General features: G+C 37.3%; 2 protein-coding genes across 3 annotated transcripts; one reads left to right on the forward strand and one right to left on the reverse strand.

Annotated features, from left to right (window-relative positions):
* Positions 1-2,615: 2,615 nt before the first annotated feature.
* Positions 2,616-7,607, forward strand: LOC141839148 (transmembrane 9 superfamily member 7-like). Of its 2 annotated transcripts, XM_074726828.1 has the most exons (8): positions 2,616-2,735; positions 3,756-3,920; positions 4,079-4,188; positions 4,359-4,452; positions 4,529-4,641; positions 5,991-6,138; positions 6,209-6,921; positions 7,115-7,252. In XM_074726828.1, the coding sequence occupies exons 1-8, from the start codon at positions 2,631-2,633 to the stop codon at positions 7,155-7,157; spliced, it is 1,491 nt and encodes a 496-aa protein (XP_074582929.1). In that variant the 5' UTR covers positions 2,616-2,630; the 3' UTR covers positions 7,158-7,252. The 2 variants fall into 2 exon arrangements, with proteins under 2 accessions (XP_074582929.1, XP_074582928.1); XM_074726827.1 differs by having other exon boundaries at positions 6,209-7,607.
* A 4,923-nt stretch (positions 7,608-12,530) lies between these two features.
* On the reverse strand, positions 12,531-15,928 carry LOC141837225 (uncharacterized). The gene is made up of 2 exons (XM_074724667.1): positions 13,303-15,928; positions 12,531-13,215 (listed from the first exon to the last, which is right to left on the reverse strand). Exons 1-2 carry the CDS (start codon positions 15,926-15,928, stop codon positions 12,782-12,784), a joined length of 3,060 nt encoding a protein of 1,019 aa, XP_074580768.1. The 3' UTR covers positions 12,531-12,781.
* Between the last annotated feature and the right edge of the window lie 223 nt (positions 15,929-16,151).

A 16,151-nucleotide genomic window follows, 5' to 3' on the forward strand; every position in this document is an offset into this window, starting at 1 on the left:
ATACTAACAGTAATCCTACAATTTTATTACCAACAAGTCTAGCTAGCAATATAATAATAATTATTTTTGTTAATAATGCTCGTATTTGTATAATGATAACATATATATAAAGGTTACATTGTACTTGCATATTAAAATATTAGTACTCTAATTAAGTACGCAAATCATTTGACCGCGCGTGTACTTAATGGGAATTTTTTTTACAAAGATCATCTAAAATTTTAACTTCGGTGCAGCGAAAGTAAAGACGTTAATATTTCAACCACCAAGCCAAACACAACGAAAAATAAAAATTTAGCATGCAGTGAAAACAGAAAACGTTGGGATCGAGATCAGATTGTATGACAACAATATGAAAAGAATGATCACCATTTATTTATTTATTTTTTAATCTAGGTATCCAATTCAATGGAGCCACATATATATGCTTCAAATAGCACGATCGAGTTGGTGGCGATGCATAGGCATTGTCACAAGATGACAAGATAATATATGTTGCATGGAAATTATAATAGTAAAGTGCAGTTAATTAATTTGTATGACAGGAGGAGTGGATACGTATATCAGCACCCTCCTTCCTTCAAATGAAGTTGAACCATCTGGTGAGGGTTAGCTAATTGAGAGGTGCATGAAGAGCACAAGAAGCAATAAATTATTCAGCATCATTCATCAATATAATGTCTGAGGTATAAATCAACGAGGCTGTCTCAATAATTTACAAGGGTGAGTCCAAGCGAGTGTATTTTTCAATTGGGTACCCCAAATCTAGTGGTTGCTACGTGACACTGCTTACCATGCTACACTACGGGCCCACAATCCCTCTCGTGATCAAATGTTCCAGATTTCCTTTTTTATTTTTTAAAATTATTTTTTTATGTTTTTAGGGTTTTCCGAATTAAGTTTACTGCAGGCTTAATTACTGTGATTGTGCGTTTAATTTAATATTAACCATGGCCCATGGGATAAAGACCCCCGACAAAATTTTCATTTTACTCTCCTACTTTATTTGCACTTTTATTTTTATACAGTATAAAAGACTATATTTTCTCCTTTAACAGTACGCTGCGATTATAGGTGGAATTCCAGCCGGATGATTTTCGCCTATATATATTTTTGGACTTGATGATGTTAGATTTGCTTCTAGAATTGAAGATGATCTTAGATTTTAAAAACCAAAAATAAAATCCTAATTATGTTCGTACCTAGTTAATTAATTATATAGAGAGAGTCATTTAAATTTGAATTGTCATGAGAGTGATATATATATATATATATATATATATGTGTGTTCAATGATTCAAACTTTGATGGATGCTTTATGAATTTCAACGGAATTATAAGGAAATTAAGTCTAAGGATGCATGGGTTGATGGCCAGAAGATGGTTCAATCAAACCATATCTGTAATGAATAACAATTACTAATTAAATAAATTAATTTTATGAAACATTGAACTTTCTGATGTCAATAATTGCCCTCATCAAATAATAGCAGTGAAATAAAGTATATAATTAATTAATAAAAGTATCCAATACAAGGAGAGAGATGTGAGATGCGACATGGAGCCCAATGAAAGATGGCCAATCATTCTCTAACCTACATTTGTGCATGGGACAGACACAACATTACGTCTGTCATTCCCATTCCAATTCCATGCGTGGCTCATCGTCTTAAATGCAACTCGACTTTACCGTACTAGGCAATCATGTTCATGTCATGTCTGAGAAGAGCTGCTCATCGTGGCCCGGCCTGACCCAGTCCGTTTGAATCTGTATCAGCGTTAAACCACTCCAGCCAGACTCTGTCGAGCCCCGAATGGGATTGGGCCTAGCACATGATTCTGGATTCCTTCTACGCCATGCGATTACGTATTAAAAACAAAAGCGAAAGCCCAAAGCCCAAAATTCCAGCATTTGATTTTCCTAGCTAGATGATACAGAAACACGTCAATGAATACTGCACTTTTGATTTCATGCCGCAAAACCAATTGAAGATGAATACTTTCATCAGAAACCTTCAGATATCTTCAGTAGGACTGCCAAAGAGCAAGTTTCATGATCAGTTAGCTACTCATGAAATTTTATCGCGATTATTTTATCTCATTCCAACGCATTCATGGTTAATCAATGCTAGTCCCTGGATAATCTCCCTTATTTCTTTCCGTTAGGAAACCTTTACTGATCGACAATATATAGGAAGACATGTGATATAGATAACTCTAGTGAGAAGGGAATTATATATTCCTTCTGTATGGTTAACAATTAATAGATGGAGCAAAAGAGTGTGAATTATTGATACTAAATTTAGTAATTATATATTAATATTTGGCCCGAAACAGTTTGCTTTTTTAATTTAATTCCTGGACAAAACGATTCTGACGCTGAATCGCTGATACAATTAATTAGAATCCTGGATTTGAGTATATGCCCGCTTCCAATGCTCTTCTCGGTCTTCTTTTAGCGTTCGTGTTAGAATTAGAAAATTAATCTAACAATTTCCTGGTTCCACTTGTGTCTCTTCACTTTAATAAATTAATATTTTCTATTATATTTGATTTTTCGGATTAACATATAAACTACACCTACACATTGGTGTGCATTCACGGGGTCCCCGGGATCTTTCTCTCGCTCGATGGCGAACCACGGTGAGATCGCGGCGCTTCTACTCTTGTCGCTCCTCCTGCCTCAGGCTGCTGCATTCTACCTTCCAGGCGTCGCTCCTCGCGATTTCCATAAGGTAATTGATTCTTGGTTTTCGCTAATCGTGGCCGATCTGGTTTCAGTCCCTAAGCATTGCTTGTTGGTTTTGAGAGCTAGGGTTATGAAGTATTCTTCTTCTTTTTGCCGTTGGATCTCGGCTCAAAATGTGTGGATATGGTGTTGCCTTTCGCGTCGGTTTTCTGATTATTGGATTGGAGAAAAGTTTCTTTAGTTTGAGGTCCTTTTTTCATCTTTAAATTAGTAATAAAATCAGAGATGATGCATGGATGCTAGTCATTTTCGAGGTAGTTTTAGTTTCCGGTGATGTGCGAAAGAATAAACCGAGCGGCTTGCAGATATGTTGTTTTGAGTGCTTTCAGACATCGATGCTGCATTAACAAGTTTTTCAAAAGCTTGGTATGCCTTTTTACTAACTACGACTTAGACGGATACTCAAAATCTACGATTTTCATAGAGAAAGATATGAATCTTAGTTTGGACATAAGTATACAAATTGTTGCAGCCTATGTAACAGCCTAGCCCCCTTTACAAGTTTCCTACAAACTGGAGGGCCTTATCACTAATAACAGAGCGATAGTTTCTGTGGCTTTGACATTGATATGTTATGTGCAAAAGAACTGAATTGTGGCACCAAGATCAAATACGAAAGTTGAATGTGTTAAAAATGTGTCACCTACCGGGGAACTTCTTGCTGATAGTCAGCTCTAAGCATCTCAAATAGCTTGCCATGAAGACAAACTCTAGTGCTTAAGTCTAATCCCTGTCCTGGAACTGTGCAATTGCTGGACATATGGATATGTTTCAATCTTATGAAAAAACAATCAACAGTTCGATGTCTTTCAACAATTTTTTTTACTGTTAGCCATTCATGTTTCTCATAGAATTGATTAAATTCTTGTGATTCACAACTCACTAAACAATTTTCTTTATATTTACTTTCTAAATTTTTTATTTCTCATATTTGGTGATATTATTAAATGATTGTTTTCTGTTGCTCCTTTAGTACACTTATTGGTGAACTTTCTCCACTACACAGGATGACGAGCTTCAAGTAAAAGTCAACAAGCTTTCGTCAACAAAGACACAACTTCCTTATGAATTTTATTTTTTGGACTATTGCAAACCTTCAAAGGTTATGAATAGTGCTGAGAATTTGGGAGAGGTTCTACGTGGTGACCGAATTGAGAATTCTGTTTACACAGTGAGTACTTGCTAGATTCTCTTGAGTGAAGACTAACGTTCATAATGTGGAAACTAAACCCTCGTCTATCTTAAAGAGAAGAAAGGAAAATATTCTATGCTGTTGTTTGCTTGCTTTAATGCTTTTTCTTCCCTGTGATTTGCATCATTCAATATCAGTTCAAAATGCTTAAAGATGAAGGTTGCAAAGTAGTTTGTCATGCAAAACTTTCCCCTGAAGCGGCAAAAAATTTTAAGGAGAAGATAGATGACGAGTATCGGGTTAATATGTAAGTGAAATCATGTTCGGACCTCTTAAAACAAGATGTTGATGTGTGTTTTGTTTGTTTGAGTTTCATTCTTTCTTTTGCACTCTCTATCATCGGTGGCTTGTTTAATATGTTAGTTTTTATGGACTCCTGATTGCCTGGTAACTTGGTGTTCATCCTTGTGTTTATAGGATATTGGACAATCTTCCTGTTGCAGTCCCTAGGCAAAGAAGAGATGGAAGTCAAATAGCAAGTTATGAACATGGATTCCGTGTTGGTTACAAGGTAGCTTGCCGTTACTATCTGCAAAATACTCAGAAATTTAAATTATGATGGCTAATATCTGGTTTTTTGTGCTCAGGTGAAGGAAGATCAATACTGCATAAATAATCACCTCAGCTTCAAGGTCATGTATCATAAAGATTTAGAATCTGAAGATTATCGAATCGTTGGTTTTGAAGTGATTCCAAGCAGGTATTGACTCTTCATATGATTCATGATATGTTTACATCCTTTCTTATTAACATTCTTTTTTTTTTCGATCACCTATCTGCTGAAAGATAATTGTTCTGAGTGACTGTCTGGAAATTTTGATCAAGTTATGTAGTCTTTTATATGGTAGAAATCTGGAATCTTATGCAAGTAAAATAGAAAATCTCAACAAAACTGTAATTTTATGAGAAAAAAATAAAACATCTCAGCAAAAGTGTAATTTTATGAAACAGCTCAACTCGAAATGGCAGACTACAGTAACACACTACCATGATTTTTTGGTGATGCTTAAGAGGTTTGTTTAGGTGACAATTGAGCACCTGAAAGAAAGTTTGTTTTACATTTGAAAATTAAAAGTTGGTCTAAGTTTTAGCTTGTTTGGAGTAACTCTAACTAGAAAAAAATTGACTTATTGAAGGCTGTGAGAACTAAAAAAATCAACTATTAGACCTGCAAATTTACAATCTACTCCAAAATCTGTTTTCTAGAAAGAGTCTGGAATCAAATGAAGCAATATATGGGTATATATAGTATATACAGTCCTAATTGTAGTGAAATTAATCTTGTGTCCGTCTATCTAAAAATGGTCCTTTGCAAAACAAAATTCTTGGGTACTACTTTTGTTATGGCATTTGCTGAGAAAATTTTTGGCATATCTAGCAAAGTTGTGGGAGTGAATTATCTATTAGAAACATACTGTTAGTCAGTTATAATATATTAAATTGCATTCTGATTCTTTGGTAGAAATCATTAAAATTGCCTTATGCCCTCGTTGAAGCCTTGGCACTTATAAGGTCAGCTCCTAGATGTGATGTTTCATTAATAAATTATTGTTTACCATTTCAAACCAGGAAATATCTGAAGACTCATATATGTTTTCAGTTTCAAAACTCAGTTTCGTTGCCTGATAAGATGAGTTCCTGTGTTATTCTGTCGTCAATCTTGAACCAACTTCTACTGTGGCATATAGAGTGATTGTTGTTAATTGACTGGGACATTTTTGCGATTCTTTTTTTCTTGTGCAGTTTACATTTTACTAACGACAGACCGAGTTCATATTCGTCAACTACTGGGTCCAACAGTTATAATTTCACCAAGTTATTTTGAGTCTTAGTGATGCAGCATGGTATTTGCATGAATTTGTGTATTTATACTTTTAGACACATAACATTTAGTTAAGTCTTAGTACACATGATTAGATTGCTTGTTTGCAGCCTAGGTTGCCAGTGTTTTGAGTGATAAGAACAATCACTCATCATAAAGCTGTGCCGCTCTTTTTATAATATGTTTGATGTTTTTATTTATATCTTTATATTTTCTATTTCAAACAGTGTAAAGCATGAATACAGCGAGTGGGATGACAAAAAACCTAATGTGCAAACCTGCAACCCAAGTGCTAAAATAACTCCAACTAGCAATATACCCCAGGAAGTTGCTGCAGAGAAATATGTTGTCTTCTCTTTTGATGTCACCTTCCAGGTATGCAACCATATAAATAGTCTACTATTGTCTATCAAATATGTTTCTTATAGTAACTTATCACTGACAGTCCAGTGAAATTAAATGGGCCTCTCGTTGGGATACCTATCTTCTCATGAATGATGATCAAATCCACTGGTTTTCTATTGTGAATTCCTTGATGATAGTTCTGTTCCTTTCTGGAATGGTAGCCATGATCATGATGAGAACCCTTTACCGAGATATTGCTAATTACAATCAGCTGGAGACACAGGAGGAAGTCCAGGAAGAAACAGGATGGAAATTAGTTCATGGGGATGCTTTTAGATCACCTACTCAGTCAGATCTGCTGTGTGTGTATGTGGGAACTGGAGTTCAGTTCTTTGGGATGACCTTGGTTACTATGATATTTGCATTGCTTGGCTTCCTCTCCCCTTCCAACCGTGGTGGGCTGATGACTGCAATGGTTCTTTTGTGGGTTTTCATGGGACTGTTTGCCGGATACACCTCTGCTCGACTCTACAAAATGTTCAAAGGCACAGAGTGGAAAAAGATCACCTTGAGAACTGCATTCATGTTTCCTGGAATTGGTTTTTCTATTTTCTTTGTGCTGAATGCTATAATCTGGGGCGAGAAATCATCTGGTGCAGTTCCATTTGGTACCATGTTTGCTCTGGTTTTCCTATGGTTTGGCATCTCGGTGCCATTGGTTTTTGTTGGCAGCTATATAGGATTCAAGAAACCAGCAATCGAGGACCCTGTGAAGACAAATAAGATTCCGAGGCAAATTCCAGAGCAAGCTTGGTACATGCAGCCTGCTTTCTCTATCCTAATCGGTGGCATACTTCCGTTTGGTGCTGTCTTCATTGAGCTCTTCTTCATTTTGACATCAATTTGGCTGAACCAGTTTTACTACATCTTCGGCTTTCTGTTCATAGTCTTCATCATCCTTATCGTAACTTGTGCAGAAATAACAATTGTGCTTTGCTACTTTCAGCTTTGCAGTGAAGATTATCACTGGTGGTGGAGAGCATATTTGACTGCTGGTTCATCTGCAGTGTACCTCTTTGCATACGCAGTATTCTATTTCTTCACGAAGTTGGAGATAACCAAACTGGTATCTGGGATCCTTTACTTTGGATACATGCTCATTGCATCATATGCATTCTTCGTGTTAACTGGGACAATTGGCTTTTATGCCTGTCTGTGGTTTGTTCGCAAAATATACTCATCTGTCAAAATAGACTGATGAAGTTGTGGAAAGAGGCGTATTGATTAAGTTCCACGAGCATTTTACAGGCTAAATGCCGGTATGTAGTTTGGAGAGTTAAGAAATACATTTTGAGTGGGGATTCAAGATGTAGGGTTGGAGATTTCTTTGACATTTCTGGGTAAGAATTCTTTGTCATTACCATGTCCTCGCTGGATTTAGGGATTACGTTTGACTTCTATTTCTTTGATTTTAATAGTACTTGTTCTCGCATTCTGTATAATATTCCTAGTGGTTAACACGAACTCTTGGAGAAGGTTACCAAATTAGTTGTTATGCTATGAACTACATGTTCAAACTTTGCTCCACTATGGGCGGTATCTATTTGTTTCAAACCAAATTACTCGGTCGAATCGTTTTTTTTTTTTGTATTGATCTGTTAGGAATTTAACCGAATCAATGTGGTAGATTTAACTGAAGTCAAATAGAAACATTAGTTGGTTTGATTTGAATACAAACGAATCATAGAATTATTATTTTTTACTTTGAATTGTAATTTTTTGAGGACTAAAGGATTTTTAAAAAAATAAATGTATTGTCATAGAAAGAATTCTTGGCATGAATTGTGTGAATGTTAAATCAATTAAAAATAAAATTTTCTAATCGTGTCATATACATTAATTTGAAAATGAAGTGTTTAGTTTTGAAGAAATTTGATTTAGTTTCTAATCCAAGACCAAGAGTAGTCCTGTATTTTATTAACTAAAAAAAAAAATACTCTACTCCATTTTTGATATGAAACAAATAATGGATATTTCTGATAAATTGATTATTATGCTTCAGGATCGGCAAATTACTCCACTAAGAAATAATGATCAATTTAATATTGCCGTTGTTGATTTGTCGACTAAATTAATATGTTTTGTAGACTGTGATCGAGTGAATTTTCTTGGCATGATGACAATTGTCTGATTGACCTTATTATCATTGTTTTGATTCTTGAATTATATCAATCTTTCAATTGATCGGGCCTAGGAAGGACAATCAAAAACCTAACGGGACAAAGTAATCAAGAGAAACCTAATGGATTAAGTCATACAAACTTTAACAGTAGATAAAGCAAGTCAAACAGATAAAAAAAAAGTCAAACAAAGTAGATGGGGTCAAATTTAAAATGAATCGTTGCGCTAAAGCCAGCCAACCAGATAAGAAAATGAAATGTTTCATTTTGCTTATCATTTCATTTTCTCGTATCAAATATAAAGTAATTCACTAATGGTCATCATCCCGTACCCGTACCTTACTATCAAAACTTATTTATTCCAATGACCATCAGTGCCACTTCCAAATCAATGGCTAATATTGAACACCAGATAACAAAACGATTTCAATACAACAAATCAAAGAGAACAATTGAATGGCATACAAAAGTGACATGGTGAGGAAGTATGGTGTCAAATGTCGACATGCGATTGGATTCAACCCCACCGTTTTATTCGACGGGTTCAATCATGATCGAGAAATCAAAACCTAAATGTATTTGATTTGGGTCCGGCCCAATCAGAACCGTCGCAAACTACTGCTTGATCCAGATAGATACGCTTCTCCGCTTTGACGACGCGGCAAGAGGCAGTAGAAGGCGGCACGACGGCCAGGAGTCACCGCAAGACGGCCGTGGCCCCTCCATTTCTTGGCATGGACTAATAAATCCTCTTACGTACGTGTTTGATCTTTTCTTTAGGCTATTGGTTGAAGTTGAATTTGAATTCTGCCGTTTGGAGGATTTCGAGGGTTTTTTCATCGGAGGATTCCTGTTGCGATAATAATAAAGGAATTCTTTGGTGCAAAAGAAAAAAAGAAAAAAGAATAGTGATCTTGTCGTCTGTTAAACTAAGCTTCAACTGATTTGTTTTTTAAAGATAATTAGTGTGTTATGTTCTCAGAAAATGACTAAAATACTTGTTAGCAAAGGTGATACATGAAATGGCAGATGAATGTAGCTCAGATAAAACTTAAGTAATGTGCTTGAAGAGAAAAATTAGCACGGTTTCTATCTCAAGAAACACATTACGATAATTTCTCTCAAGTATGGCAATATTATGTTTATGTGGCTGCTCAACTTTAATCTACTTTCAGAATGTCTTATGGATACAAATTTTATACCAGTTTGAGCAAAAGGGTAAAGTTTTGGCACAATTGCTTAAGTTTCTGAGTAGGGCAAGCTTTAGCAAATACGGTTTTTAACAAACACGCTTTTGATTTTTCATCAAGGTTAGTCTTAAAACGGTTAAGATTGGATCAAAGAGCGATTGTTAGAGTTTAGTCTCTCTTTCCACCTGGACTCTCACATAATCAGCTAAGCCCAAAACCAGTTGACTACTCTCAGCATGAAACCACTAACGGTTAAGCTCATTAAAATTTCTTGTTAAGAGACGAACTTTCAAACTAATTTATCTTTTCAAGATCCTTTATTTAGCATGGAACGATATCTTTTGGAACAAATCAAGAAATCCCAAATTTTGTTCCAATTGATTACTGATATGCACTCTCACTACTAGCAAATACAGTTTCACTGATCAAGGTTTCCCTTGGAAATGCCTAGTATTTCAAGGGAAAACTGTCTTTGCAATCTCCCTTGAAAATTTCATAGTCAGTAATTTACTAAGGGAATTACAACTTACAAGGGCATATCTATTAGGATTTTTCAAGAGTGGAAATTCCCATGGAAATATTTTTTTGATGAGGAAATACTGAGGAGATATCCCTCTTTGAATACAAAATGTTAATTTTTTAATAAAAATTTTGTATTTCATTGAGAGAATGTTCACCTTGGTGTTGTATAATCCATATTTTCTGTAACAATATTTCATTTGTAATAATTTTTTATAATTAGAAACTGGTAAATATTACAATTTATTAAAACAAATCAAATTGTATAAAAATGTAAATTTACAAACACAATCAGTTAATGTATAATTAACGACTGACATTTTATTAAAAGAAAATATTCATTAAAGTGTTTAGTCATCTTGATTATATAAACATATAATGCATCTTTCTTGATCAATCATCTCTCTATGTTTCTCTTGCTCTATCATTTCTTGACTCGCTGTCTGTCATTCTTATTAGCCACAGTAGTTTGATTATACATACAAGATTTATTGTCCACTGGAAGATATTAATAATACCAGAGGTCAAAAGTTCTATGAAGGTATAAAGCGACTATTGTTGTTACTTAATGTTCCATGCAAGAATCTTAATTAACAGTTCCATTAATCTGTATTTTATTGATTGGCACAACATTGAGTCCTTGATGATGTCTAGATTATTAACAAGAGTGAAAAAGACAAGAGTGAAAAAGATTATTGTTATTGTTATTTCTTTAAAGGGAATTATCTACAACAAGATAATAAATGGATTTTCATTTTAGTCCTAGGAGTGCCCTTCATTGATCTGTGTGAATCAATGTTTGTACTTGGTGCAAGGGGGCTTGTTCGAAAAGCTCAAATTCCTGATCATTCATAAAGGTTTGGTCGAAGTCAAGTTTTTTTGTTTGGGAAAATTGATTTTTTGGTCCTATTTCAATTTATTTTTTGTAAAAACATGAAAAAAAATAAAACAATATGATTTTACCCAATCTTGCCTTAGGGACAGGGACTAAATAGAAATATTTAAAACCCAACCTGAGCTTGTGGACTCATTATATTTTTCCCACAAAGTAGAGTTGGGTTTCTGATTCAGGTTCTTTATCCATATCCTGAAACATTTAGACTAGGTTTTTTCCTCCTTAAAACTTCCCTCCCCAATTCGGTTGCACCCCTTATTACTATGGAGGAATAAAGCTATAGAACTAAAGTACCTGATACTTCGCATTTCTGCTAGATGAATCTGGATGAGAAACCTAGAAGATGAAATGTTGCATTTTGTTTCAAAAGTTATCTCATTCAGACTATCATTAGTGGATGAAATCAGAACAATATCTGAAACGCAACTATATGAATGAAATGATTCAATAGAAGACATTTTGTTCACCATCTTAACTTTAGCAAATAAAAAAGCTCATCTCCACCCGCATATTGTGTGGCTAACAATTCTAGTTATGAAAAAGTTTTTTAATTGAAGAATTTGGACTAGTGGGATCTTCAATCTCAATAATGCCATTTGTTATTTTACTTTAGAGACATCGCTGAACATTGCTTGTGTTGGTTGATCAATTAACGAATTGCTTCTAAGTTTGTTGCTCATGAGCATTGGAACGAGTACTTGGCTTCTTGCAGTCATCTCATCTTCTAATAACTGAGGATGACGAAGTTTATGTTCATGGTAATAAATCTGGTTGCGGGCGTATGCTTTCCATGATACAAAACTGCATGAGTTAGTAGCGTGCAAAACTCAATTCAAAGTTTTTTCAGCTATGGGACAACAATGCCTTTTTGGAGAACTTGCAATAAGAATCCTGTTGCAAGTAGCCAAAGATATATCAATTTCTCTAGACATTTTTCTTATAAATTTAAAGAACCTTTTTGTCAGATGCCTATCTCTTGAAAATCTGATTTACAAAAATGTAGGACATTACTAGTAAAATAGCATGCATAAAGTTGAATGAACAGGACGAGCTATGTGACCCATCTCGAAAAGCTGGAAGTAATGTGGTTTGCTATTTTTGTTGTAGTTGTAGCAGTAGTAGTGGTAGATTGTATGACTTAACAAAAATCGATGCCCTAGTGTTGAATTATCTCTTGTCCATCTGTCATTCTCAATTTTGTCATTTATCCTCTGCTTTGACATGACATCGTTGCTCGGTTTATACCAAGATTTATCATCCTTCATCAGTGTTATCTATAGTTTTAACATTTCTTATCAGTTCCCATCATATTTTCAAAGTAGCATTTAGCTTCTCTGTACTTCTTACGAATTACTAGGGGATCAATATTTCTGGTTGCATTTAAGATTAATATAGCCTGGATCAAATGTATACCCACTGTTGGTTTATTGTTTACTGACCCACCTTTGTGGCTTGTGTAGGATGTCAGGTATGTCAATCTAATAACATTTGAGCTCAGTATAGTCAGCATCAGATCGAACGACCCCTTTTAGGTATTTCTCTTAATTCTTTGATCGTTACCTCTAAATCTTCTGTCTGAGAATAGAACTGATATGCATTTGACTGCTTATTCAATAATACAATCAAAATAAACTTCTTTAAGTGCAATGATACAGCTTGTAGGTGGTTATTGGTTAATATTTATAGTGCCCTGCGTTTATTGACAACGAAAAGCATCCTCAATCATTGAGGACCAATGCTAGTATACAAAGCAATTAGATTTTGGCTAAACTGCATCCATCAGATAACTGTGGTCAAAGGAAATTTGATGTTGGTACGATGAAGAGATGGAGCCTAAATGGAAGTTCATAGGTTGCAGATGAAGAATACGGCAAGCAATTAGATTTTGGCTAAACTGCATCCATCAGATAACTGTGGCCATATTCTTCATCTGCAACCGATGAACTTCCATGTAGGCTCCATCTCTTCATCTGTAGTGTACCAACATCAAATTTCCTTTGACCAATGTCTCTTCGGTCGCAGTCCATCAGGTTTTGCAACACCTCTTTCATGGAAGGCCTGAATGCAGGATTCCTGTTTGTGCATATGATGCCGAGACTTAGCATTGTCACTATGTCATCCAAATAATCGACATCTTCCCTCAAGTCCTCATCTATCAGCTCCATTACATTGCCATTCTCCATTTGGTGGCGAGCGACCCACCCTGCTAAGCCTTCATACTCACCACCATCTCTTGCTTCCCTTCCTGTTGTCAGCTCCAAGAGTACCACCCCAAAGCTATAAACGTCCACCTTCTCTGTTATCTTCTTTGAAAACGCATACTCTACAATTGAGCAGAATTTGATCTATGAACCAAAGCTTCATTTGCTACAAACTGAAAACTTGTAAAGTCGTTAGTTCAAGAATTCACCTGGAGGCATGTAGCCGAAGGTGCCTCCGATAATTGATGCTGTTTCGAGCTCACCAGCCTTGATTAACATGCGTGCCAAACCAAAGTCTGCAATTTTAGCTCCGAACTCCGAGTTAAGAAGTATATTGCTGGACTTCACGTCACGGTGTATGACTGGCGCTGGACAGTGGTGGTGCATGTAGCACAACCCTTTTGCTGCATCTATGGCGACCCCCAATCTCCTAGACCAATCCAGTGATTCAGTGTGCTCAAAGTTCGGTGCTTGTCTTTGCCGGTGTAGCCACTGATACAGGCTCCCGTTCTCCATGTACTCATAGACAAGGAGCTTAGAGTTTGCATTAGAGATGCAACAGTGTAGCTTCACAATGTTGGCGTGCCTAATTGAGCCCAAGATCTTGACCTCGGCCTCAAAGGTCTTCTCCATCATAGAGTCTATCTTTCCATTATTCCGAATTCTCTTGACGGCCACTGTCATGCCAGTGTCATTGCCAATGTCAGCTCTGTACACCTCGCCGGACCCTCCCTTGCCGATGAGGTTTCCTTCTGTTAGTTTACATATTATACTAGCTTCAGTGAAGTCCACTCTCTGAAAAGAAGTCATCTTCCATGGCAGCTCATCCACGATGTTGGGCTGTCGGCGGCACATCAAAATCCCTATCACAAATATTATTAGGAGCACGAATCCACCGAGCACTATGAATATTATGAACAATCTCTGTGAAGACATATTTGTATTGGTCGACCGTTGTGCACAAAGATTCAGAGTTGCCATGAACTTGGATGAACAGAGTCCAGGATTTGCTGAAAAGCTTTGTCCATAAGCTTGGTTCTGCAACTGGATAGGTATCTCGCCGGATAGCTGGTTGTGGGACAAGTCAAGAGAGTTGAGTATAAGGTTGCCCATCTCCGGCGGAATCGGCCCTGACAACATGTTCCATGACAGGTCTATTAACTTGAGCTCTGACAACAGCCCAATCTCCGCCGGGATGTTTCCCGAGAGGTGGTTGTTCTTGAGGTTGAGCTCTGTGAGGGGCTTCAAAGCGGATATGCCCGCCGGAATTGAACCAGAGATTTCATTTCCACCCAACAATAGACGCAGGAGACTCGGCATTCCTGAGAGTACTTCTGGAATTTTGCCGGATAACCTGTTGTTGCTCCCATCGAAAACCAGCAGTTTTGGAGCTGAGGACGGGATCTTTCCAGAGAACAAGTTGTCTTGGATCTCCAAGTGTCGCAGTTTCCACGGCAACATATCCGGCAGAGTGCCAGACAAGTGGTTATGTTGGATCAACACCGTTGTCAAATTGGCTGCAGTCGACCATATCTTGAAAGGAAATTCACCAGAGAAGCTGTTGTTATAGAGTTGAAAGCTAGTCAGGGTGTGACACTCATTGGCGAGAAAAGCAGTCGGTTGGCCGGAGAAGTTGTTGTTGGAGACCACCACTGAATTCAGAGCTCCTTTTGCGCATAGCCCATCGGGCAAGCTACCGGAAATCCTGTTGTCCCACACCTCAAAATTCCTTAGCCTGGAGTGCTTCCCAAGCTCTGACGGCAACACTCCGGTGAGCTGGTTACTAAAGAGCCTAATGTCATATAGCTTGGATAGGAAGGCGATGTCGCTGGGAATCTCACCGGAAAGTTCATTGTAGTACATGAACAACTTTTTGAGATTGACAAGCTTGCTGAATTCCGCTGGTATGGACCCGTTCAGGTGGTTGCCGGACACATCGATCTCCTCTAAGCTGGTCGCCGTGATCTCGCCGTGGATTTCTCCGGACAGATTATTGTAGTACAAATATATTATTTTCAGCTTGTCTAGCGACCATATGAATTCAGGAATTGAACCATCGAGAGAATTCATGGCAAGGTCGAGGTGCTCGAGCTCCGTCAGATTTTTAAAACTCTCCGGTATCTCGCCGACTAGTTGAGTTTTTGACATCCATAGGTACTTGAGACTCCGCATGTTTCCGAACTCTGCTGGAATCCGTTGGCTCGCAAAAGGATTATATGCGAGAGTGAGATTTTGGAGCTTGGATAGTTGGCCGAGCTCGGCCGGAAACCCGACATTCAACTGGTTAGAGAAGAGATGTAGGAACTGGAGCGACCTAATCCGCCCAATGGAAGGCGGGACATCGCCGGTAAAGTTGTTAGCGGAGAGGTCGAGGTACGTGAGGTGAGAAGACAATTTGTCAATATCGTCCGGAATCTCTCCAACGAAGTAGTTCTGGGAGAGGTCGAGGTACTGGAGATTGGAGCAGTTGTAGAGGCCGGTGGGGAAGCCGGTGGCGATGTCGTTGTAGCTGAGGTCGAGGTGTGAGAGGCTTTTGAGGTCGCAGATGAAGGGTGGGACTGATTGGTTGATGTGTATGTTGGGGATGGTTATCGCAGTGACGAAGCCGCCATTGTCGCATTGGATTCCTGGCCATTGGCAGTGCGGAGAGGAGGTGTTCCAGGAGCCAAGAGCAGAGGTGCTGCTCCAGTGATCTTTCAGGTTGAGGAGGATCTTCCGGTCGTCGGCATGGGCGATGGTGGTGTTGGAGATCAAGAAAACGTGAATCCAGAGAATGATTTTGTTTAGGATCACAATGGAGGAGAAAGGAATACAGAGCTTTGGTTTTTGACCCATTAGAAGAAGTTTCTGGTTTGCTCAATAAAGAGCAATTTGCCGCTCAAATATAGGGTAGTGTTTGGGGATTGACCAGCACAAAGTCGTGATATCTCGTTTTATTTAATTAATAAATATAATTTATTGATTAAAATTTAAGATAAATTATCTCTTTTAAATTTATAAGTATTTAAATTAAAATTTATTAAATTAATTAATTTGATTTCAATTAGGTTTCACTACA

This window comes from Curcuma longa, chromosome 11 (genome assembly GCF_044706935.1).
Source record: "Curcuma longa cultivar G26 ecotype Majalengka, Jawa Barat chromosome 11, ITB_CL_G26_1.1, whole genome shotgun sequence".
Taxonomy (NCBI): Eukaryota; Viridiplantae; Streptophyta; class Magnoliopsida; order Zingiberales; family Zingiberaceae; genus Curcuma; species Curcuma longa.